At 40.2% G+C, this 23,635-nt stretch overlaps 1 protein-coding gene across 7 annotated transcripts in view; it reads left to right on the top strand.

Annotated features, from left to right (window-relative positions):
* The window catches only part of WDFY3 (WD repeat and FYVE domain containing 3), a 185,898-nt gene that overhangs the window by 56,735 nt on the left and 105,528 nt on the right, over positions 1–23,635 (top strand). For all 7 annotated transcript variants that reach the window (XM_038178692.2, XM_038178689.2, XM_038178691.2 and 4 more), the window contains 6 exons: positions 1,342–1,465; positions 12,340–12,449; positions 13,489–13,650; positions 15,103–15,295; positions 18,032–18,218; positions 21,179–21,345. In XM_038178692.2, the coding sequence (XP_038034620.2) occupies positions 1,342–1,465; positions 12,340–12,449; positions 13,489–13,650; positions 15,103–15,295; positions 18,032–18,218; positions 21,179–21,345 (943 nt within the window). The remainder of the gene's footprint in view (positions 1–1,341; positions 1,466–12,339; positions 12,450–13,488; positions 13,651–15,102; positions 15,296–18,031; positions 18,219–21,178; positions 21,346–23,635) is intronic.

The raw sequence follows: 23,635 nt of genomic DNA, 5'->3' as shown, positions 1-23,635 counted from the left end.
CTTACAATTTTTATTTTTTTCAGTGATTTGGTGGTTCCAAAGTAATTCAGTGATGCAATTACCTTGCATCCCTGTAGGCTCTAATGTTGTGTATGTTCCTGGAGTTCTTTAGACTAAGTGACCTCTGTCTAGTGTGTCAGCAGCACAACTGCAAAAGTAGCACTGGGTGGTTCAGAGTAAGAGGAGAGGGTGAAGCAGTTTGAGTCCTAATCTACTGTTGTAGATTGCATTCCCTTTCTGAGAGGTATGAATAACGTATTAATAAAAAAGTTTATTTTTAAACAATTGTTATCCAGTACACATCCTGGCTTATCAGTGACCCTCTTGCAGGATATGCAATTAGCCACAACGGGGAAAAAAAGCTAGCAGACAGAGAAGTATTAAGATTATTCAGGTGCTCAGGAGGCTATTCTTCTTTTTCAGCAATGATAAAAGTGTTGATAACTGAATTTGCATTTCATGTTTCTTTAAATAATTAATGTCTAACATCATGCTAATGTCTAACATCATTTACTGAGACCGTTTTAGTGAAAGGACTACCTTAGGTGAGCAGAGACTTCTTTCTGTGTGCTGTCTTGCATGAGAAGTGAATTACCTCAACAACTATACAATTCCTTTCAAGATCACATCACATTCTATAACTTAGCACAATACCGTAGAGGTAACTAATTTCTCTCTGTTAAATGTGATTCAGTAAATGATTAAGTCATCAAATCAATACTTAATGATAAAGAGTAAGTTAGTAGAATTGAGTGACAATCAAAAAAAAGAAAAAATGAAGTAATTAACTTCTGCTGTTATGTTAAAGGAGAATCTCAAGAAAGGAGAACAGGGTCATGTGAAGGCTCTGACCTCTGAGGCTTCCTGGTATAGTCCATTTATCAAGGAAAACTTAACAGAGAAGTTCTGCTGCCTAGTTCCCTCTGGAATGTTTCATGCTCTGTACTTGGAGTTTACCCCATAGGATGTTTTGGTCCAGCAGATAGTAAAACATTTGCTTTTAAAAACAGAAGTCATGTGGGAGCATTTACCGTGCAATCTAGTCCTTAGTCCATTATGTGCAATCTCATTCTTTCCAACGCTTGAGGTTTTTTGTCACGCAAGAAAATTCATGGCTCTCTTCCTCCTTCATTCATGTAAGTTGACATGATTTCCATTATAAATACATTTTTACAACATGCACTGTGGGAAGCAGTACATGGATGAATAATGCAGCAGGAAAACAAGAATGTGATCTCAGTAGTGATTATCTGCAGGGGAGTGAGGTGGTGGTAGTAGCTTATATTGAACCACTTAAGTGGGACAAATTTTTTTAATTGATCTATTTTCCTCTTGTTTTAGGTGTTTGGAAATGCTCCTCCAAGTACAATGACAGAAAAATTTTCTGATCTCCTGCAGTTTACTACTCAAGTGTCACGACTGATGGTGACTGAGATTCGACGGAGAGCATCAAATAAATCCACAGGTATTGCATGGGACACAAGTTTGATGTTTGTGAAATGTCCACTGTGAATTGCACATTGGTCAGAATATCACAGAATTACTAGGTTGGAAGAGACCTCAAGATCATCGAGTCCAACCTCTGACCTAACACTAACAGTCCCCACTAAACCATATCCCTAAGCTCTACATCTAAACGTCTTTTAAAGACTTCCAGGGATGGTGACTCCACCACTTCCCTGGGCAGCCTGTTCCAATGCCTAACAACCCTTTTGGTAAAGAAGTTCTTCCTAAGATCCAACCTAAACCTCCCCTAGCGCAACTTAAGCCCATTCCCCCTCGTCCTGTCACCAGGCACGTGGGAGAACAGGCCAATCCCCACCTCGCTACAGCCTCCTTTGAGGTACCTGTAGAGAGCAATAAGGTCGCCCCTGAGCCTCCTTTTCTCCAGGCTGAACAAGCCCAGCTCCTTCAGCCGCTCCTCGTAGGACTTGTTCTCCAGGCCCCTCACCAGCTTCGTCACCCTTCTCTGGACCCGCTCAAGCACCTCGATGTCCTTCTTGTAGTGAGGGGCCCAAAACTGAACACAGTACTCGAGGTGCGGCCTCACCAGAGCCGAATACAGGTGGACGATCACTTCCCTAGCCCTGCTGGCCGCACTGCTTCAGATACAAGCCAGGATGCTGCTGGCCTTCTTGGCCAGCTGAGCACACTGCTGGCTCATATTCAGCCAACTATCAACCATCACTCCCAGGTCCTTCTCTGCCAGGCAGCTCTCCAACCACTCATCTCCCAGCCTGTAGCTCTGCTTGGGGTTATTGCACCCCAGGTGGAGGACCCGGCACTTGGCCTTGTTGAACTTCATGCAGTTGACCTCAGCCCATCGGTGCAGCCTATCCAGATCCTCCTGCAAAGCCTTCCTACCCTCGAGCAGATTGACACACCGGCCCCAGCACCGTGCCCTGGGGAACGCCACTAGTGACTGGCCTCCAACTGGACTTGACTCCATTCACCACGACTCTTTGGGCCCGGCTATCCAGCCAGTTTCTAACCTAATGAAGCGTGCGCCAGTCCAAGCCAAGAGCAGCCAGTTTCTTGAGGAGAATGCTGTGGGAGACGGTGTCAAAAGCCTTACTGAAATCAAGGTAGACCACATCCACAGCCTTTCCCTCATCCACCCAGCGCGTCACTTTGTCATAAAAGGAGATCAGGTTCGTCAAGCAGGACCTGCCTTTCATAAACCCATGCTGACTGGGCCTGATTGCCTGCTTGCCCTGCAAGTGCTGCATGATGACTCTCAAGAGAATCTGCTCCATGAGCTTCCCTGGCACTGAGGTCAAACTGACAGGCCTGTAGTTTCCCGGGTCAGTCCTCTAGCCCTTCTTGTAGATGGGCGTCACATTTGCTAGCCGCCAGTCAACTGGGACCTCCCCCGATAGCCAGGACTGCTGATAAATGATGGATAGGGGCTTGGCCAGCTCCTCTGCCAGTTCTCTCAGTACCCTTGGGTGGATCCCATCCGGCCCCATCGATTTGTGCACATCCAAGTGCCGTACCAGGTCGCCAACCAATTCTTCATGGATAGTGAGGGCCACATCCTGCTCCCCATCCCCTTCCACCAGCTCAGGGTACTGGGTATCCAGAGAACAACCGGTATTGCCGCTAAAGACTGAGGCGAAGAAGGCATTAAGCACCTCTGCCTTTTCCTCATCTCTTGTAACTAAGTTTCCCCCTGCATCCAGTAAAGGATGGAGATTCTCCCTAGTCCTCCTTTTTGTGTTGATGTATTTATAAAAACGTTTTTTGTTATCTTTAACGGCAGTAGCCAGATTGAGCTCCAGATGAGCTTTGGCCTTTCTAATTTTGTCCCTGCACAGCCTCGCAACATCCTTATAGTCCTTCCTAGTGGCCTGCCCACTTTTCCAAAGATCATAAACCCTCTTTTTTCTCCTAAGCTCAAGCCACAATTCTCTGTTCAGCCAGGCTGGTCTTCTTCCCCGCTGGCTCATCTTTGGGCACATGGGGACAGACCGCTCCTGCGCCATTAAGATTTCCCTCTTGAAGAGCGCCCAGCCTTCCTGGACCCCTCTGCCCTTCAGAACCACCTCCCAAGGAACTCCAACTAGTGTCCTGAGCAGCTCAAAGTTAGCCCTCCGAAAGTCCAATACAGCGGTTTTACTGGTCCCCTTCCTGGCCTCGCCAAGAATAGTGAACTCCACCATTTGGTGGTCACTCTGCCCAAGACAGCTCCCGACAATCACATCCTCCACCAGCCCTTCTCTGTTTGTGAAGAGAAGGTCTAGTGGGGCGCCACCCCTGGTAGGCTCACTAACCAGCTGCGTCAGGAAGCTATCTTCCACGCTCTCCAGAAACCTCCTAGACTGCTTTCTCTGGGAAACATGATGTGCTGCTATCCACAAAAACTGTACATACACTGAAATAGAGTTCTTCACAGGGACCATGCATTCTTTTGCTTTGGGATGAGAGAGAGAAGTAGACAGCTAGAGTTTTCCTGCCCAGAGTTTGGAACATGAAGTTTCACAATAGGACAACACGCCAGAAACAAAGAGGAGTGAGCAAGGTTGAATCCTGTAATAGTAGGAAACAGAAGAGCATGTGGACAGCTGCTGTATTTTGCATGAGGTGTCTCTTGATGCTGTGTTTCAGATATGTTAAGGTTCCAAAACTGTACATTTAACTGAGCTGTAGGCCTAGAAGAGAATAAAAAAATGTGGAAGTACGGTGAGCCACACATGAGCACCATCACCCCCAATACTAGGAAAATGTTTCTAAGCCTCTCTTTCACTCAGTTTATTAAAAGGCAGGGGTGGATTTGGTTCTGTGTTGAACCCTGACCACTTGCTGGGAGCTGTGTGAAAGAGGGTAATGAGGCGAGGAGGCATGTTGCCTTAGGCTTTCCTCTTTGTCTCTCTTTTTTTGAGCATTATTATTACGTGGAAAGAGGAGAGGTCTTTGGAGCAGTATAAAGTTTTTGCCTGCTAGGTGATTTTAAATTCTCTACTGGCTTCACAGTGTGGATTTAGATAAGGAAATAGTGAGCTAGAAAAGGCTGTGCTAACTATTATGCTTGCAGTCAAGAGTCACAAATGGTTTTATTTCTATTTTTTTCCATTTTAAGTGGAGAGACTAACAGGGAAACATTCCAGATGGCTAACAGATTAAAGTAGACAAAACCTGTGCTTTATGGGGGAACAAGAGCACACAGTTTTGGGGTATTTAGGGGAAATTAATGTCCAGCAGGCAGAATGGTGGTGTTGGTTTGAACTTCTGTTTTTCCTGGGGAACATCTGTTCTGCCTGCCAGTTGCATTCTGTTAAGAATGACCATTTTTGGATAGTACTTAAATCATATCTCTGCCTAGTTTCTCCAAGGTAGCCCAATTTTAATCCTTGCAGTCTCAGATGTTGGAGGTAAATTTTCTTGTTGTTGTGTTTGAGGATTTTTTTTTCTTTTTTTAATTTTTCTTTTTTTACTTCCCCCACAAGGAAACTTGTGACTTAAAAAGATAGTTTGATGCTTCTATAAGATTTCATACAACGAGTACCAATGGCTTTATTAGAAGGAAAGCAGTAATTTTTCTTAGGTTATCAGGGTTGCAATTACTTCAGTCAATAAAACTGTTTTAGCTTTAGTGTTGCTCCATGTACTGAAGTTGTGCTGTGATTCTTAACCAGACCAGGGAGTTGCATTTTGCTCTCTGTAAACATCGAGTTAACAGGCTGTTAACATTCATTGTTGGTGCACTTCCATGATAAACTGTTCGGAGCTAGACAGATGTTCCCTACAGTATTCAAAAGTAGAAAACTTAGGGGTTTTAGAGTACTTTTTACAGTAGAGATGAAATAATTGTGCTTACCTATTGAGAATGCCCTTTTCCTACCAAACAAAATGATAGTGTATCTCAATAGCTAGGGTAGGTAATTACATCTCCTAGAAAGTTTTCATAAGTGAAAATATTCACTAACAGCTCTATGCAGGAAATGTCTCTGTTGGTATCCAAGTGTAAATTCCTGATGGTGTCAAGTGCTGCGTTTTAAGTAAATGAAATTACCAAACCTGTTTTTAAGAGACAAGATTTCCCTGCAATCATTATTAAAAGTGACCTTCCCTTTTAGATAACAAAAGACAAGAAATTTAAATGAGTTTGCTTTTTATCTCTGAAGAGGTAAATGCTATTGTCAGCACTTTATGGAGGGGAATGTGATATTATATATGTTACCTGTTTTTTTCTGACTGTTTGATAATAGTGCACAGCACAACTTTTTATCGGGACTTTTAGTATTTATGCTAGCAGCTATGTGAATGCCTGCCGTCGTGGACACGTCTTAGTTGTTCCTGACAAACTGTAGTGGTTTTCTTAGAACAGCATGAGATGATCCATTAGAAACTGTACCAGCACCCTATCTTAAACAGTCTTTTAATATTGCCATTGTAGTGTTCAACTACAGTTTCAACTGTACTGTTTCTCTAGTGCAAATGTAACCTTGCAGTAAGAAAAATGAAGAAATTAAAATTGATAGAGTATCTTCCACATTGAGGTGTTTGCTGTACAACAGTGATGGCTTGCAGGTGACTCGAGTAGTGTCCCTGTGAGGATACATGGATGGTTTCCTTTGCCTTGTCATACCGAGCCTGTTTTGTAAGATGGTAAGGTTATAATTAAGATAGTTGTCTCTATTTTGTTGAGGGTTTTAGCTGCCAGATTTTCAACAAGTACATGCTATTTCATGTTTAAATTAATCAAAAGATCATGATGGCACTGTGCTAGAATGGACAGTCAAAGTCATCTGTTTCTAATTTAGTCTCTTCTGCAGTAGGCCTTAGTTTTGGGATTGAGTACATCTGGCTCTCAGCTGAAAAAGAGGGAGTGCTTAAACAAGGTGCAGATACTGTTGCAATCTTGGTAGAATAAATGTGTCTGCTAATGGCAACTTTGGCTACTGATGCTGGCAAAGAAGCAACACTTTATTTTTCTTTTCATATTTTACAAAACACATACCTTGGATGGAAGTGGTTCCTCTTCGCCCCTACTGCAAGTTAAAATAAGTACAGAACTTGTGTATTGCATATATTTCAGCTGTGTGCCCTAGTGTATTTGACCTATCATAATTTATGACCAGGGCAAAAATGAGCATATGGCAATGCAAATCGGCTGGGCCATCTCTCTGTTAGAGATGTCAGGACTTGGTGCGAGCTGGAGGTATGCAGCAGCATTGGTGCTGGGTTCCCTCCATCCCCTGCGTGGAGGTGGCTGTGCATGGGCTGGGCAGAGCTGCTCCCTGCAGCATGGGCACTTCTCGGGTTCTCGTCTCAGTGGGTGCCTGAACCTGCTACCCGAGAGATTCTAGATACTGACGTGTTTATCGTAGCATAGAGCTGTCATCCCCAGCTCAAACTGTGAATCTGGGAAACATGGTGTGGTGTTCCTGACTGCTATCAGTTGTGGATGCTCAGACACACAGCAGGAAATGGGGCAAGTATAAGAGTGCACCATACTCTTTGACTCATAACAGCTGCTCATGTTTCAGCACTGGAAGGTGTGCAGACATGGGATTTGGTATCTTGGAATGTTTTTTGCATGTTTTCTAAAACTGGTTTCTGAGTCAGTCCTACGTTGTCTGCATCTGAAATACACCAAAATACATACTGAGAACTCCTGTTATTTAACGTGTTCAGGGCATATAAATGTTTGGTTGTCGCAGGATGGTTCCTGGACTGAAGAGAAATCTGGAGTCTGAGAAGTGCTTCCCCTGTCAGAATGTAAGTGGTTGTGGGGAAAACCTGTGAAACGTGCACAGAAGGGTCTAAAATAGAAGAATGAGAAAAGGGTTCATCGTAGGGCTGGAACACTTCAACCCTCTGTTAAGGACAATTTCAAAAGTTGTTTGTTTTTTTTTTTTTAATGAGTCGATATGCATGCTGCTCTGTGTACAACACTGTTTTAGGCAGCTTTTAAATTCAATTTTGTTTTGTCTTACTTTCTTCATATTAGTCAAGTTTCATTCTATATTTGGAACGCTCTATGTGAATCTGCCATGATATTTACTATGTCACGCTAAATCTGCTTATTTCACCATGCCTCTAGACTGTTCAAATAATCCTCCTTCCCTTCAGAAGTAACTTTTTCATGTATTATTTATACTGTGTGATTGTTATTTTCCGCCCCCCCCACCATTTTAATTACACTGCGTAGCCAATGAAAAATATTTTAACCTCTTTAGCCATTTCTCTAACAAATATGCTTAAAGACTACCATTATCTCAGTTAAAAAAAAACACATTGGGATGCCAATCTGATAATATTCATCATAATATTTAACCATTGCAGAAAAACACATCAGTGGTTTATATTCAGCCTCTGACAATATCTGCCTTTATTTTTCATTTTTAAATTCCATTAATTTATAAACTATGCCTTTATTTTGTATTTTTATTGCAGATAACCTCTATTCCTATCAGCAGAACTATTTTCATATTTATTTTAATTTGGCAAACGTTAGATTTATTTCTTTGTGTGTTGTGTCATTCGAGTGCATCTTGCATTTGGTAGAAGATAAACGTGGTAGTTTAAGAAAGCTCATCTTATACCAGTGACCTTTCATGTTCCTCCCACATGGGAGTCTGAAGTTTTGTTGATAGCATTATTTGCAGTGTTTGCCTCTCTTTGAAGAGTTGGGGATGTTTATCACTGAAGAACAGTGGAGCTGGGGGCTGCTTTCTGAATTTGTGGTATGTTGGGTAACTGTTTGTGTATGGAGAGGAGAGGAGGTTAGAAGTGATCTAGCCTGTTGTGGCCATGTTTATTTTCTTCGCTGTTATTTCTTTTCCCTTGCCCTGTAGGTGACTTATCTTCACACAGCTTTCTATTTTGAATTTAGTGAAGTGGCTCCAAAGGGGAAGCAGAGTCTGACCAGTTAGCATTGAGGAGTGATTCTTGACTAATGGCTGCTGAATCTTGTTACTTTCTATTAACCTGGAATTAATCTGAGATGCTATTTATCAGACCTTATGTGAGGCAAGTGTACTGCCATACAATGCCTTTCCAAGACATCCTAGAAAGCTTGTTCTTTTATCAGCTGGTTTAGTGAGGCTAAATGCTGACACAGTTGAGTTGTTTATCTTTTGCTCAGCATTCCTCCTGTTCTGTATCGTGGCAAAGGCATCAGCCCCTTCGTATCTGCTGTTTGTGATGACAGCACTGCTCCTGATTAAACAAAGGCATCTTTCCATTTTGGTTTTGGTAGGTGTTCCTTTTACTAGCATGACAATTGAAACTATTATTTTCCTCTAACTCCAGGTGTTTCCAGGTATTCTCCATGCACAGTAGTTGAGACTTCTTGGAGGCTTGTGTAGAGAAGGCTTGTGCCCCCTGCCCACACGCACACATGCTTTTTGGTGTATACACAGATATCTTTCCCAGCAGTCTTACCTGGACTTTTGCCCATAATATCCTACTTAAGATAACAATACACTACATAGAAGTACAATGACACAATTCTGTCTACTGTAGTAGAATATCTAACTAAATGCTGAATTTGTCCTTACTGCTATGTTTATAGGCAGTAACGTTGCCTGTAATGCAGTGCTGCTTTATGCTAATGATCTGAATAGGTTATATCCTGTAGCTTTCCATTTGCTGCTTTTCTGAAATCCAGGACACAAAACATGTCTATCTCTTCTGTATGAACAGCCTTCTGCTGTTGTGTTTCTACAAAGCCTCTCTTCCTTATTTACATAATCAGTGTTGAAAGATCTTAGTATGGCACTAGCCATGTTACACGTGCATGCTTGCAGACTTATTAAGATAGATGTATACAGATATTACCTTATAGTTCTTTATCTCTTTGCTCATTTGCTGTTTCTAATAGTTATCACATCCATAATGCTGGATTTCATCATTGCTTCTGCAGGAGGTGAAGGACTAAGGACATCTGGGCCAGTCACAGAGGATGTTATATTGAAAGGATTTCTTGAGCACTTGAAAGCAAGGAAAAATTCCAAAGAAACTAAATCAGGCTAGTGCTTACAAGAAAAATGAATGGTAGTGCTATCAAATTTGCTCAGAGCAGACGACAAGAGAATTCCTTCCTCTGCTCATAATGCCATCTGTGTTTTAGGCAGTGCTTAATTAAGTCCAACAGTTTTGAAGCACCTATTTGTAGTGTTTGACTGCTATGCCATTGAGGATGTCAGCAGCATGACAACTCTTAAAGAAGCATATACTTAACCTCTCAGTCTCACTTTAAAAGATAACAAAGGAGCCCACAAGCCTTGGTGGTTTGTGAAAACCATGCCCTAAGGAGACTGTTTGTACCCTCTTTGCTTTATATCAGTCCCTAAGCAGAGACTGGTGGCCTAACTCTGTAACTCTATCTGTATTCAGGTCAAAAGAGAACAGGTAGAAAAGGAATGGGTCTCTCACATCGTTCCTGGTCAGATGTGGTGGGGCACTGCCACTGCAGAAGCAGCATGTGCTTTCGGCATGGTTGACCCTGAGAATTTGGAAAGTGGCTTTTGTCATTAATTCTGGCATCTAAGGTAGACCTTAAATGTGGGAAATATAGCTGTGGCGCCTCCAATGCGCTTTCTAAGTTTGTCTATTTGTCCCCAACTATCCAGCCAGTTTTGCGGACTGACTTTTAGAAAACAAACTGCTTCCCCAGGCGGTACTGCAGGTTGGCACGTTGGGCAGCTCGTGAGCCTGCATTTCTGCGATACAGTTCTGAAGGCTGAAATAGCAAGATGGAGCAAATTCTAGGCTGTTTTTATTTAGGTCAGTCTCATGCAGGGGATTTACTAGGTGCCTCCTCTTATTTTATACCAGACTTAGAAAACCCAGTGGTTTGTATAAAAAACAAAAGTAAGCCAGTAAGGTTGCAAAACAAACTTGGAAAATAGCCATTATAAGCATGAAACAAGTGTTCATTTTTGCCTTCAATCATTCTTTCACTGTGTGTTCTTCTAGGAACATGATTATATGTTGTGTTTTTTTTTTCCAGATTTTAGGGAAAAATGCATGTTATTTGCACCAGAAGGAAATGAAACCGATGCCGGTACAGTTGATGTTAAATCCTTCTGAATGAGACATCATTTAGACTTTCTGCTGTAAAAGAGGAAATTGCAGAGGACCAAGGGTTGGAAAGAACCTTAGGGGTCTCTGGCCCCCTGCTGCTTGCAGCCAGGCCAGCTGTTAGAAGGGGCTGTGCTGTGCAGGCCTCCATCTGGTCAGGCCTTGAAAACCTTCAAGGGCAGAGACAGCACAGCCTTGCAGGGCCCTGTCCCAGTGCCAGGCTGTATGCAGCAGGGAAGAGGCTCCGTAAGGCAGCCTGAGCCTCTCCCAGTTTGGCTGAAGCCACGTGTCTCCTGCTGCGAAGGGCCTAGTTGCAGGTTTTCCATAGCTTCCCTGTTGGGTGATGCTGGGGCTGCCTCTTTTCCTGCTGAACTAGCCCCAGTTTCTCAGCCTCTTCTCACAGGGCCTGTGCTCCAGCTTCCACATCTTGGTGGCCCTCTGCTGAGCGAGCTCCTGCTTGTCCTTGTCTTTCCCATGTTGGGTTCTGGTGAATGATCCAAGTGCTTCTGTTAATACAAGTGTTTCTTCACACATTGGTTTTCATTCCATCAATTCACTGATGGATGTAGTAGCTGATGGCTTTGATCCTGAAAGGTATTAGCCTCTTTTGTGTAACACTTCAGTTACAAATGTAAATCCAACAATTGTAGAAGCCTTTTAGGACCAGCTAGTTCATAGGCTTGCAAATGTGATTCTCCAGAAAATTATCTCTGTAGTGTTCCATGTTCAAAGTTTGATAAATACTTTGCCATATAAAATGTATTTACATTAGAAGAAACTCGTGCACAAGTCTATTGTGGGAAATCTCCAGTGGACGAAGCAGACAAAATAAGAAGAAAAATGGGTGGTTCTTCAATTGCAGATTTATTTCTTGTTTTGTAATTCCATTATCACCATTCTTAAACAATATTATGTACCTTCTTTTTCTGTTGTGATTGACACAGGAAGCATTGAAGATGATTGATGTGGAGTTATTAATGAAAAATTATTTTAAATTTTCTTTAAGCATGATGGGCAGTCCTTATGGCGGGTATTACAGATATCTTAACGTGTATTTAGACAGCAATGTGTTAGGATTTCATTTTTTATTCGTTTTTATTTGTGTTTGTAGTTGTACATTTTTATTGGTGTTGATAATTTGTTTCATAGGCATAACGCTTATTTTTGTCTTTCATTGATATGGAAAGGCTGCTGATTCTGAAAGTGGTCCCATCTGCGTAAAATCAGCCATAAGTTTTTAGCATTTTCATCTTAATTTAAAAAAAAAAAAAAGTAAGATGGGGATGCGGTAATTGTTGGTCTTAGTCTTATTTTTCGTTTTTGTTCCGTTTTTTATTCCTTCTGTTGTTACTCATCTTCCCTTCAATCCTTTCCTATTATCCTCCATACTGTTCTTTCAGTGCTGTTTTTTTTCCATAAATTGAATATAAGATTTTCTCACCAAACCCCCAAAGTGGTGCTGACTTAAGACACTTGGAACAGAGTACATTGTGTTGGTAAAGCCAAAATACTTAAAGACAAGTTGCTGCGTGCTGTTGCACAACCTGTCTAGTGGTTTACAAGATGAAACCGAAAAATGTACTTTCAGCAGCCTTGTAACTTCAAAGCCAAGTGCGTGTGGAAGAATGAAATGTGTGTCAGGAGGCTATAGGCCTGAACGTAGTCCTTTTATTTTTTATTTATTTATTTTTCTGTTCTCCAAGCAGTGCTGCAGAGCTGATTTCTTGCTTAGTATATGGACTGTTGACAAGATGTTTTGCATACTGCAGATGCTGAAATTGAATTTCTGTTTCTTTTTGCCCACTGCAGAGGCTGCAAGTCGTGCCATTGTCCAGTTTCTGGAGGTCAACCAAAGTGAAGAAGCAAGTAGAGGTTGGATGCTGCTCACCACAATTAATTTATTAGCTTCATCGGGACAGGTTAGTCTTAACAAGGCTTAAAAAAAGTTGTGGGGTCAAAGATGGAAGAACCACAGTCATAAACTCTGAGGACACACACTAAAATATGTTCTAACTACCTTTTGCTTTCTGTGCTAAGGCCCTGTTCTGTTACACTGCCACAGAACTTCTGCTTTAGCTCCTCATGGTTTCAGTTGCCTAAAAATCATTCTTTTGGAACATGAATTTAGAATGTTCTTTTGAATTACACAGACAATTATTACTGTTCCCCAAATGTTTCTTTGTGCATGCTGCCGCTTGGTCTCTGAGGTATGTCACACACAGCTCCTAAATCACTCGGTCTCAATACTTGGGCTCCCCATTTGTGTAGGAGGCATTGCAGGAAAATGAAGACAATAGCAGTGACAAGCGGATGATATTATGAACATTTACTGCCTCTGTTTTTGGTTCCCCCCTGCCCGCATCAGAGAGCCGTTCTGTGGCAATGTACTTAACAGCTGTGTGGTTTATTCTTTCTGCTCTAATTTGCCATTATAATTCAGCACATCATCTTATATGCATTTAGTATGTCACCAGCCTCCACTCCAATTTGCCTTTTCTTCCCACTGATGCTTTCAAATTTTCTTCTGCTATGCTCCTTATACCTACTTGTACCTTCTTGCCATGCAAGTGCATGAATTGACTGACTGTCCTCCCACTCCCATTTCTACTGTTGCAACGAATATATGGTTAATGAGGGCTTGGCTGAAGGTTTTGTAATTAATTCCTAAGTTTCTATTGACAAGGACTGTCAGTTTTTGTTTCTGTCATGTGCAGTGACTGTTCCTAATTGGCTGCTAGATGCTATTGTCACATAAATAGATGATGATGCTATCTTAAGATCACTGTTTAGATATGCGTTCAGGAATAGATGGTGAATCTGTATTGCCATGTGGACAGCTTGGAAAGGTATTAAAAAGAAAATGCCAGCATTTGAGTCAACTTAATTACAGGAGTGTGACTTTTTTAAATATAGTAGTATGCTGAACTATGTTTTTTGCTGTGTTTTCTTTATCCCCAGAAAACTGTGGACTGCATGACTACAATGTCTGTGCCTTCCACACTCGTTAAATGTCTATATCTGTTTTTTGACCTTCCACATGTGCCTGAGGTAGTTGGAGGAGCACAGAATGAGCTACCTCTTGCAGAGCGCCGAGCACTACTACAGAAAGTCTTTGTACAGGTAAGCAAGGTAAAATAGAAAATACAACTTGCAGAACGAGTGGAGGTGCTTCAAGATGAGGAATCTCCAGAAATCACTCTTCCTTGATTCTTCACAAACTGCTATCTTAGAGTAAGATGGATTTTCTTAAAAGCACAGTTGAATTCCCTTTTCTCCTGTGTTTTTTTAGTTCTCAGCAAGAATCCACAAAAATGAATAGAACTCTTCCATGCAGCTGCTTAAAATGAGCAACACGTTGGCTATTACTCTGCTTTAATCAAACTGGTGTTAGTGTTTGGTATCTTTAGCCATTATTGATAGAAATAGACATAGTAAAAATAGTAAAAAGTTTTCCCCCAATTTGCCAGGGAGACCAAGGACTCCTGCTTTCTGAAGCTTCCAGTAGAGTTCTTGTGAAGGAATTTCCATATGTTCTTGTGACTAAACTGTTAAAAGGAGCTGAGAGTTACTTTTAGAAAGGGGTCGACAGTCATGCTGCCAGTTTCCAAGTGCAAACGGGAAGTGTCTGTGTAGCAAACATCTGATGAAAGTTACCAGTTACAGTTCCCCACAGTATGCTGCTTCTCTGCTCTTTTTTGTCCCTCATTGAAGGCCATCAAGTGGTGTTCTCAAATGAGTTAGCTGGAACAGGTGAGATTTCACATATCTCCCGGGTTCTGCTTTTACTTTGATTTAATGTATAAATGTCCTCTAGATGCAGGCAACTTTACGAAATATTCTTATGGTTTTCTGGGAGAGAGCCTCAGCTTCCCGCAGGAGATAGAAAATGGACTTTTGTGCTGGTTGGCCAAGGTGATATTTAAGGTGTCTTCCAACCTTAATGATTCTGTGACATCAAGTGTTTTCTGAAAACACACAGAAGGGAGCACAGTGTAGCAGCTTTGGCTGCATAACTGCATTTTTTCCTAATTAAGGTAACTTGTCAGTTCAAATTCAGGTGACAGACATTCAGGTAGTGCTATAGCATTGCTGTAGCATTTTCTGCTATGTTTTTTTAGCTGTTTTCATTTGGCCGAGAAGGTATGGCTGTTTATCTGCCAATAACTGATCGATTAGCTTACCTGCAGGAGGAAGGAGTTTAACAGTTTTTTTCTTACGACGATTGCCCTGCTGCAGGATTTGAGCATCTGAATCAGCAAAAAATAAGGTTCTGGAAGAAAGGAATATCCTGGTACCCAAACAAGCATGATGTGTCAGCCTGAGAGATTTATTTGAACTCTTCTACTAATGCTTTTCTAGTCATTTTTAACGGAATCAAGACCTGAAATAGCCATTTGTTAAATAAGCTTGTATGGAATTTAAAATTGAGAAACAATATAGAGGGATATACATTGCTGCTCTTAACATGCATGCTAAATGGAAGAAAGTTTTGGGTTTTGCTAAGTTTAGTCAGAAACACTAATACCAATAGTAGAATATTAATATTGGATGTTTAATGACTTCCTGTTTCAGATCTTGGTAAAACTGTGCAGTTATGTGTCCCCCGCGGAAGAACTGGCTCAAAAGGATGATCTGCAGCTTTTATTCAGTGCAATAACTTCATGGTGCCCTCCCTATAATCTGCCTTGGAGGAAGAGTGCAGGGGAAGTACTGATGACCATATCACGTCATGGCCTTAGTGTCAATGTAGTGAAATACATTCATGGTACGTTTCTTTATCCAGTATTAATTTATAATTTTTTTCTTTGATTATTCTTGTAGTTACAAAATAGGCATGAAAATAACAGATCAAGGAAAACTTATAGGCTCTTTGTTTGGCTATGTAAGTGTTTACATGCATGTAAGATTTCAGAACACTTTGCAGTTGAGTCTGCTTCATCCACATGTCAAATGAACACTGAACAACAGTGCTTCTCCTAATGTTTTGCTGTAGAGCTTACGATGACAAAAAAAGGATGTGCTTTCTGTCTAATTCTTGCTATTGTTTGGGCATCTTCAGTAAATATTTGTATTGAAAAGCAGTCATTGGGCAGATGGATAGGTCTGTCATTTTTGCTGCTAGCAGTAAGTCCTTAAGGGGAAGATGTTTTTTCCTGTCTTGTTTGGATTAGCAGCAGCAGTCCCTTGCAGTGGCAAGGTAAACTAGCAGTGCCTCATGTATGACTGCTTGTTTAGGTAATGCTCTGGCTGGCAATTCAAGTGTCGGGACATCTGAGGAAGCCACAGGAAGAGGAGCCAGCTCCATGCATTCTTCTGATGCATTTTGAGCTATCCAGAAGCCCACGTGGTAGGCTTCTGCAGTGGCCTTGTAGTAAATACTGGTGTTATGCTAACCAGGGAGAGCTAATCTGGAAGATTGCAGAGATAATGTACTTTCTCACAGATATTTGCTTCTCCAGGAAGAGACCAGGTTAGATGGATACACAGTTAACATATTCAACAAGAGCAAAACCTGGGTAATGCAGGTAGTAGCAAATGCTCAAGGGAGCTTGGCATGTGGGCACAGCAGCACCTGAGCATGAGCCCCCACGTGCTTACTGATGGTGTATTGGAACAGCCTGCCTGTGCCCTGCCCCATGGTCCAGCCCAGCTTCCCTGTGGGGTTCCCAACCCAAGGCTGTTGTCCCTAGAGCCTTCTGCCTTGGATCAGCAGTGCCCCAGTCCTTTGCCCAGCGGAAGTTGTCTCTAAGTACTGGTGCCACCAGTGCGATGGCCACCAACAGACTGAATCAGCCATACTCATTCAGGTTCACTATTAAGACAAATATTATCCTGTTTGGGACATGGAAACTGATGGTGGTGAGAGGTTTTGGAAGATAACTTAAGGAATGCTTTACTTACGATAGATCTTCACAAGGTTCTGTTTGTCATTTGTATAGGAAGGGCTACTGCCATGTGGGTTAGTAGTAAAGGGTTTGTGAAAACAAAGCAAGATGACAACTGTTGTCAGAGAGGATAGTATCCATGGAAAGAGCTTTGTGAAGAAATATGTTCTTGAAAATACTGGTGTTGCAGCTGTTTAAAGCTGTGCTGTGTGTTTAGGCATTTGGAATTTGACATGTGAAATTTGGTATAATATATTTCTGATGTATTTAGGGCTTTCAGATTGTAGCACCATCTAAATGCATAAGTCCTTTTTAAAATGGAATGTATATTTAAATGAGCTAACAGCCTTATTACAAATTTTAGGGGTACAGCATTATTGGTGACAAAAAAAAAAAAAAAGAAAGAACCAAACCACTATTTCCCCACACCCTGGAAAGCAAGTTTTTACAAAGTTCCACAAAAACTTTTTGTCAGTTTATGAAATATGGCACCATGCCTCCACATATTTGGCAGAAAATTTTAGTTTGTGGATTTTCTTGCCCTAGCAGCATCTTTCTAATTCCAGTAAGAAAGAAGTGAATGTACAGCATATCTTAGAAGCACAAAATAGGCATCAGTTAAATACTTTCAAATTGGATTTTAAAGGTGATGGTTATTTTACATATATCTGTAGCAGCCTTCTGATGACTTTATAATTAAGGTGTACATATATGTTTGAAAAGTTTATAAAGTACAACAAATAAAATAACCCAATCCTGACTCTGTCATTTGATGTATGGCAACTGCTACCATTGTTGCTTCCTATTGCTTTGGTCTACAAAGACATGGAGTGGCATATCAAAAGATACTCTAAATTCTTTATAATGTAAATAAGTGAAAATCTTAAAAACCACTCAGCATGACCCCTCACTTCTTGATAAAAATGAACCTGACTTAAGAGATGATAACTTGTACAGGGAGGTTTGTTATGTACTCAAGAAAAAAAATTAAGGCTTTTTATCCCATCAAAGGAACATCCTTTCATTATCTCATGTTTTGACATAATCTTCTGGGACCTTTTGTAATTGGCCTAGCTGGAGATACTTGTACTTCTCTGGCAAATGTTGGAAATTTATAAGAAATCATTTAAGGGAGTGTCTTTGAAACAGGGTTGCATCCTGAAATATGAGTTCAGATTTGGGAAAGCTTTTCGGAATGTATTGGTGGACCATGGGAGAGATGCAGAATGAGACAAGTTGTCTCATTTTCCTCAGCAAGCAAGTATGCCAGCCAAAGAATCGCTAACAAGAGCAGCAATAGGAAATCATCATGTCAAGTGTTCTGTGTTGAGTTTTACGTAACACCAGTACCATAGTACCATTCAGTGCTTTCTATAACTTTGTTTTTCAGTATGGAATAGGATGCTTTAGAGTTACTATAGCAGTTCATATTTTTCTTTTTATTCTGCTGATTCTCCTGATTTAACTTTACTTCTATTATTATTTTTTTTAATCTGGTTTTGCTTTGTCAGTCTCCTTCTTACCTGAGGTAAAGATTATCTAATGGAGAAAAAATCATTAAAAAGAATCATTAATGTCAGTAAAATCCTAAATTTCTCAATCACATTTCTTTTCAGAAAAAGAATGTTTGTCCACATGTGTTCAGAATATGCAGCAGTCTGATGACCTTTCTCCCCTTGAAATAGTTGAGATGTTTGCTGGGCTTTCCTGTTTTCTCAAAGATTCCAGTGACGTGTCTCAAACGCTATTGGATGATTTTAGGATATGGCAAGGATACAACTTCCTCTGTGATCTCCTCCTCAGGTATGCAAACGTACTTGAAGGGATGTAGACAGATGATTGAGCTTTTTCCAAAAAGAGTTCCTATTAAAGAATGGGTCAGTAGATTTGACTGAATAAATTATTAGAGATTGCTATGCAAGGAAGACATTAGGACCAAAACATAAAATGATGTGCTTCCCTCCTCTTATGAAATTACATTGTTTAGCTTCTTATTCATTGGTACTGTTTACTTCTCAATCTTTTTGTATGTTGTAGGAAAGCAGGTGTTTAAAGCAACTGGTGCTATTTTTTTTTAAGAATTCACAAAAATATTTTTTCACTGCAGCTGATGGGTTTGGTTTTGTTTCCTTTTTGTTTAAACAAATTGAAAGTACTGAAAAATCATAAACGTTCGTCCATGCTACTTGGTGTTGAAAAGATCATTTTGTACATAAGCAGAAGAGACCATTTTGTCCATCACAGAGTGCTGGAGAGAACTCCCATGTTACTAGGGTATCAGTGTGGATACACATTTTTTTAATTTGAGTTCTTTTTACAGAAGGGACTGCTAACCTGCTAATACATGACAGAATATAGTGGTGCCTGCCAAAAGTAAATGTTGAAGTACAACCCATGATTTTATTTTTTTTCATGAAGGACATGTCGCTTATTCTTTCACAGTGAGAAAATTAGTATGTTTGCTGTGTTACTTGTGCAAAATCTAAGATATGTCCTGATTTTTTTCTGAAGTTCTGAAGATGCATGCATTGCTGTTGATATACACATGTGTGTTTTTCAAATGCAGGACACAGGCGCCAGCTTTGAAGTGAAAGATGAGTGTGCACCTTATCATGTACTGGGGTCAAAGATGATGAGATATAGTGCTGTAATAGCCATAACTGAGATGAGCTTCCATTGCTAACCAGTTTTCTGGCCATTCATTTTGGATGCTAGGTTGCTAGCTTTTGGTACCCAAGTATTAGAACTTAATCTTCTTTGAGATGTTATGTTTCTTTTCTTTTCTTTTTTTTTTTTTTTTACGGTTACCAGACATAGACATGGCATGTGAAATTCTTAATAACAGTTAAAATGATTCATAAATTACCTTCTGTGCCAAAATTGCTACAATACATGCTATATTATTTTTCTTCTAGTATAAATGGTTATTTTGAGTATGAATTATATTACTTGAAACACACCAGTACACATCATAAAATTGGTTGTCTTCCAGAAACTGACAGCAAGAAGTTAGGTAGAATTTGGGGAATATGCTATCATTAGCGATTTCATTTTCAAGTACAGCAGTGATCCTCTGTACATCGCATGTTTTAATCAGACTTTCTTGTGAGCTTGCTTACTCTTTCAGCCAAAGAATGGGAATTCCCTGACAGTGGTATGAGAAGAGTAGGGGTGTGCGTCTCTGAAAAAGGAGAGCACAATCACTCAGCACGTCACTTCATCATTTGACATCATTACAGTGTTAAATCACAGAAATACCTTATCCTCACTTGTTTGAGAGCTGATTGCTAAGAACCTCACGGGAACACTTGGGAGAAGATGAACAAGGCACAGCAATTCGTGTTGTATTTGCTAGCAATCTGTATATTGTAGAGGAGATGGAAGATGGTTCAAAACACACATGCTGTTTAAGTTGTGATTTGAACATGAAATTCACTATAGTTTTGTTTCAAAAAAAAAGCAATCATCTTAGAGAAGCCTGGGCATTGTTCAGTGATCGTCAATAGTGCTGCATTCTCCCTGGATGTGTTGTGGCTCAGAACTAATGACAGAGACTTCTTCATGTATGCAGTACGTTTGCAAGATGCTGCGAGTCCAGCCACAATGAAGAAAGGCTTGGGAGCTGGTAACACGGACTAACTTGTGAAGATGGTGACTTAATAGGAATCTGCTGGAGACCTGTGAGGAACAAAGAAGAGAGCATATGTTTTGAACTCAGTGATGCAGGGTGTACAGAGCATTCATGGAATGGAAATAGATGAGCTATGTGCTTCTGTAAGGTTCAACCATATGTCTCACTGTGGGGAAAAGGCACAGGATGCAGAATCCTTCGAAAGGCTCTCACTGTCATTGATCAAAGAAGAAAAACACATCTTGCATTGCGTGAGCAAATAGGAGATTGTGGTCTCTGGCTGTCTCCTGAGATCTGTAGAGACTAAGAGCTAGTATGCAATTAGATGTGTTTTAATGTGTTGTATAAAATTGGGCATTCTGTTCAGCTGGTTCCCAGCTGTGCTGTGCAGGCTGATGTGTTGGTGGAGAACAGCCTGCACCATTCCTGTCACTGGCCCCAGCTGCCGCTTGCTGCCCTCCCCAGCCCAGGGACATGTGAACAGTTGCTGTGGATGGAAGAGAATAATCTGTGTTTCTCTGGGTTGGGGTGGAGCACATGTTGGCTTGCCAAGAAAAGGAGGATAGTTTGTTTTACTAGCCTCTTTTAGGGTCAGTTGCGACTGACTTGCTAGCAGTGAATGCTGACAAGGATCAGACGTTACAGTTCCTATCCTCTTGCATTCAGAAAGGGGGGTCTGTATTTCTGAAGAAGATATTTTGTTGTGCTCTTCTAGGCTTTATGTTTCTATTCAGATACCACTTTGTTAACACAAAATATGAACTGTGAAAGTGGCACATGTAGTCTAGGAGGTTAAGTGCAGATTTATTTAATGGCAGACTATCTACGTATTTTCCTATAAGCTTTCTGTTTGTAAGAGGAATGTAAAGGTAATTTTTAATATCTGTGCTTCTTTTTAGCAGATTTTGGGGTTCACAGCAAGATTTATGAAGTTAATGTCTACAGGAAATAAGTACTAAGTCCTATTAAGGATTGACTTAATAGTAGGAAATGTTAATGGAGAACATGTAAAATATTGCCAGTACAGGGCAATAAAAGCATGTTCTCGAAGTTAATAAAGAAAAATGGAAGAGATGTGTGATTAAAGTCATTCAAGTGACTTTTGCTAACATAAGCTAATTGTTTTCTTTAGGTTAGAACAGGCAAAAGAGGCTGAATCTAAGGATGCTTTGAAGGACTTAGTTAATTTGATTACTTCCTTAACAACATATGGTGTTAATGAGTTGAAGCCAGCTGGTGTTACCACTGGAGTACCTTTCCTACTACCTGGATTTGCAGTGCCACAGCCTGTGGGCAAAGGTGAGTGTTCATTCTCTCCCTCCGTGTATTTCTTTTAAATATAAGAGAAACTGTATACCACACAAACCATTCATAGTTGAGTATAGGTTCTTTTACTGAAGTTGCATATCAAATATGCTTGTCCTAGATGTCCTTCTTCTTTGGAGTTGGTACTCACAGAAGCATGCGAACAAATTTTAACTTTGAGGACTGTACGGCAAGTCAAACATCTCTAGTGAGTTGTTTGCAGAGCTCATAGCTTCTGTGTGGACATTTTAAAAAGAGTATCAGTGTGGAAAGATGCAGTGAATTGATTTATGGTGTTTTAGGCTGATCTTATAAACAGATGTGGAAGGCTGATGCACTGCTTTGGTGGTGCTTTTTTTGTTTTTGTTTTCATTTTCCTTCACATGGATGGGCCTTCTGTGAGCTCTTATCAGCTCATGCAAGGGTATCTTATGAGTTGTAATATGTTTTTTGAGCAGCAGTGAGTATTCAGTGATATAATCTGTGGTGTACTTGCAACCACGGTGAATTCTGATGAGGAGATAAGGTTGACTAAGTCTGAAGAGGAAAAGGTTTTTATAAAAAACAACTTAAGATTCTAGACACTTAAAATTCCATTTGATTTTGTAGGTAAATAAGTACTTTGGAATTGAGCAGGTGACTGTGTGGAGTGAGCTTGCTGCTTGGGCTTCTTTGGGGTTTTAATAACACTGGAGGCACTTGTGAAGTTTTTATGACAGAGTTAGCTTTATAGATTTATATTTAATGGATTTGTTTTCACTGTTTCTTTCACATATCACAGTTACTTGGACAATCACTTCCTTTCTCTGGTATTGAGAAAGTTCATTGTTTATGGGAACTGTTTTCCCCTTGTGCTAAACAGAGGAAGAAGATAATAGTTATAGAGTTGAATTTGTCCATGTTCTAACTTAATGATTTTTTCCTAAGCTAATCAGATTTCTGATACTGTAGCATGAGATAACCACCATCTCTTGATTTTCAAAATAAAATATTTTTATTTCATTTGCTGGCATTTGTCCTGACATCTATCAGTTCCTTTTACTTGCTTTTTCATTCTATTGACAAGTTGTTTTTTTTTTTTGGAGAACATATTAGCACATTTTCTTAATTGATTTTATTTAAATTTTTTTAGGTTTTGAACGCTGTAGAGGTGGTGAAGATTTGGTTTCTTCAGGGGTCCTTGTAACATTCAAAGATAATTCATTAACCTGCTTGATTGCCTGAAAGAACTGTTTATACTTAATTAGAACATACCTAGTTGTATCGGTCACTGCCTCTGTTCCTGTCATATTTGTTGAGCACTATATCTACTTTCCGACATGTTTCATTACTAAGAAAGCATGTAAAAAGCCTGCTTTTAGAAACAAATGAATGTGATCTGCAATTTAACATTAGTATTCTCCCAGTAAGTGAAATTTTTGCATGTAGTTCTTCAAGGAAGTTTCTTGTTGCTTTCTGGAGGAATACACCAGGGAAAGCAGTGAAGCTAGACACTGGAATAATTGAGTTTTCTTTTAAATTGAACAACTTAGTTTATAAAAAAGGAATAAGGCAGTATTCCACAGAACATGTGCAACAAATTGGGATTCTTCTTTTACGAAAGGTTTTTGATTTATGCTAATTGTTTGATTTTAGCTTGATTGAAAATGAGGTTTAATTGTTAGAAGTTTTTTTTTATAACTTTTTAGAGGGTGTTTGTCATGAGGTGTTTCTTGTATAATGGGATTGGTTTACTATGAGTTGTATTGTTCTTGCAAAAGTTGGAAAAGTTACCGTTGCAGCATCTTTCTAGTAGAATACCTGCTCTACTCACTGAAAAAATAGGGGAATCCAGGGAACATTCATAAGTGATGCCTTCTTGGGCTACGTGAATGAGATTTTATTGATCTTAAGGATACTTAGGAGAAGTTTGATCCATCTTTTAAAGATGTGAGGTCTTTATATTTTAATAATATGGCTGCTTTGTGCTTTACAACTTCTCCCAATTGTTTTAATTTCTGAATTGTTAACAGTACTTGACCTTGCCAAAGTTTTTTTTTTTTTATTCCCAGGCCTGATTGCCACAGCCACCCTTACACTGTCACCTGATTCCAGTATGATTATTCACATAAAAATTTCTAATCCAGAACTGAGCAAGAGCATGCTCTCTCTTGAAGGAAGGCCTCTGCTGGCCTTCCAAAACCCTGTGAAGTTTCTTTGTAAGGAGTTCCCCTCCTTTTTCTCATACAAGACGTCCAATGAGTGGAAGAAACAGAATTGCTCAGAGGCTGTGCATGCTGTTTAG

This window comes from Anas platyrhynchos, chromosome 4, assembly GCF_047663525.1.
Source record: "Anas platyrhynchos isolate ZD024472 breed Pekin duck chromosome 4, IASCAAS_PekinDuck_T2T, whole genome shotgun sequence".
Lineage (NCBI taxonomy): Eukaryota > Metazoa > Chordata > Aves > Anseriformes > Anatidae > Anas > Anas platyrhynchos.
The sequence above is the reverse complement of the archived record's forward strand: the minus strand, read 5'-3'. Positions and strand labels throughout refer to the sequence as shown.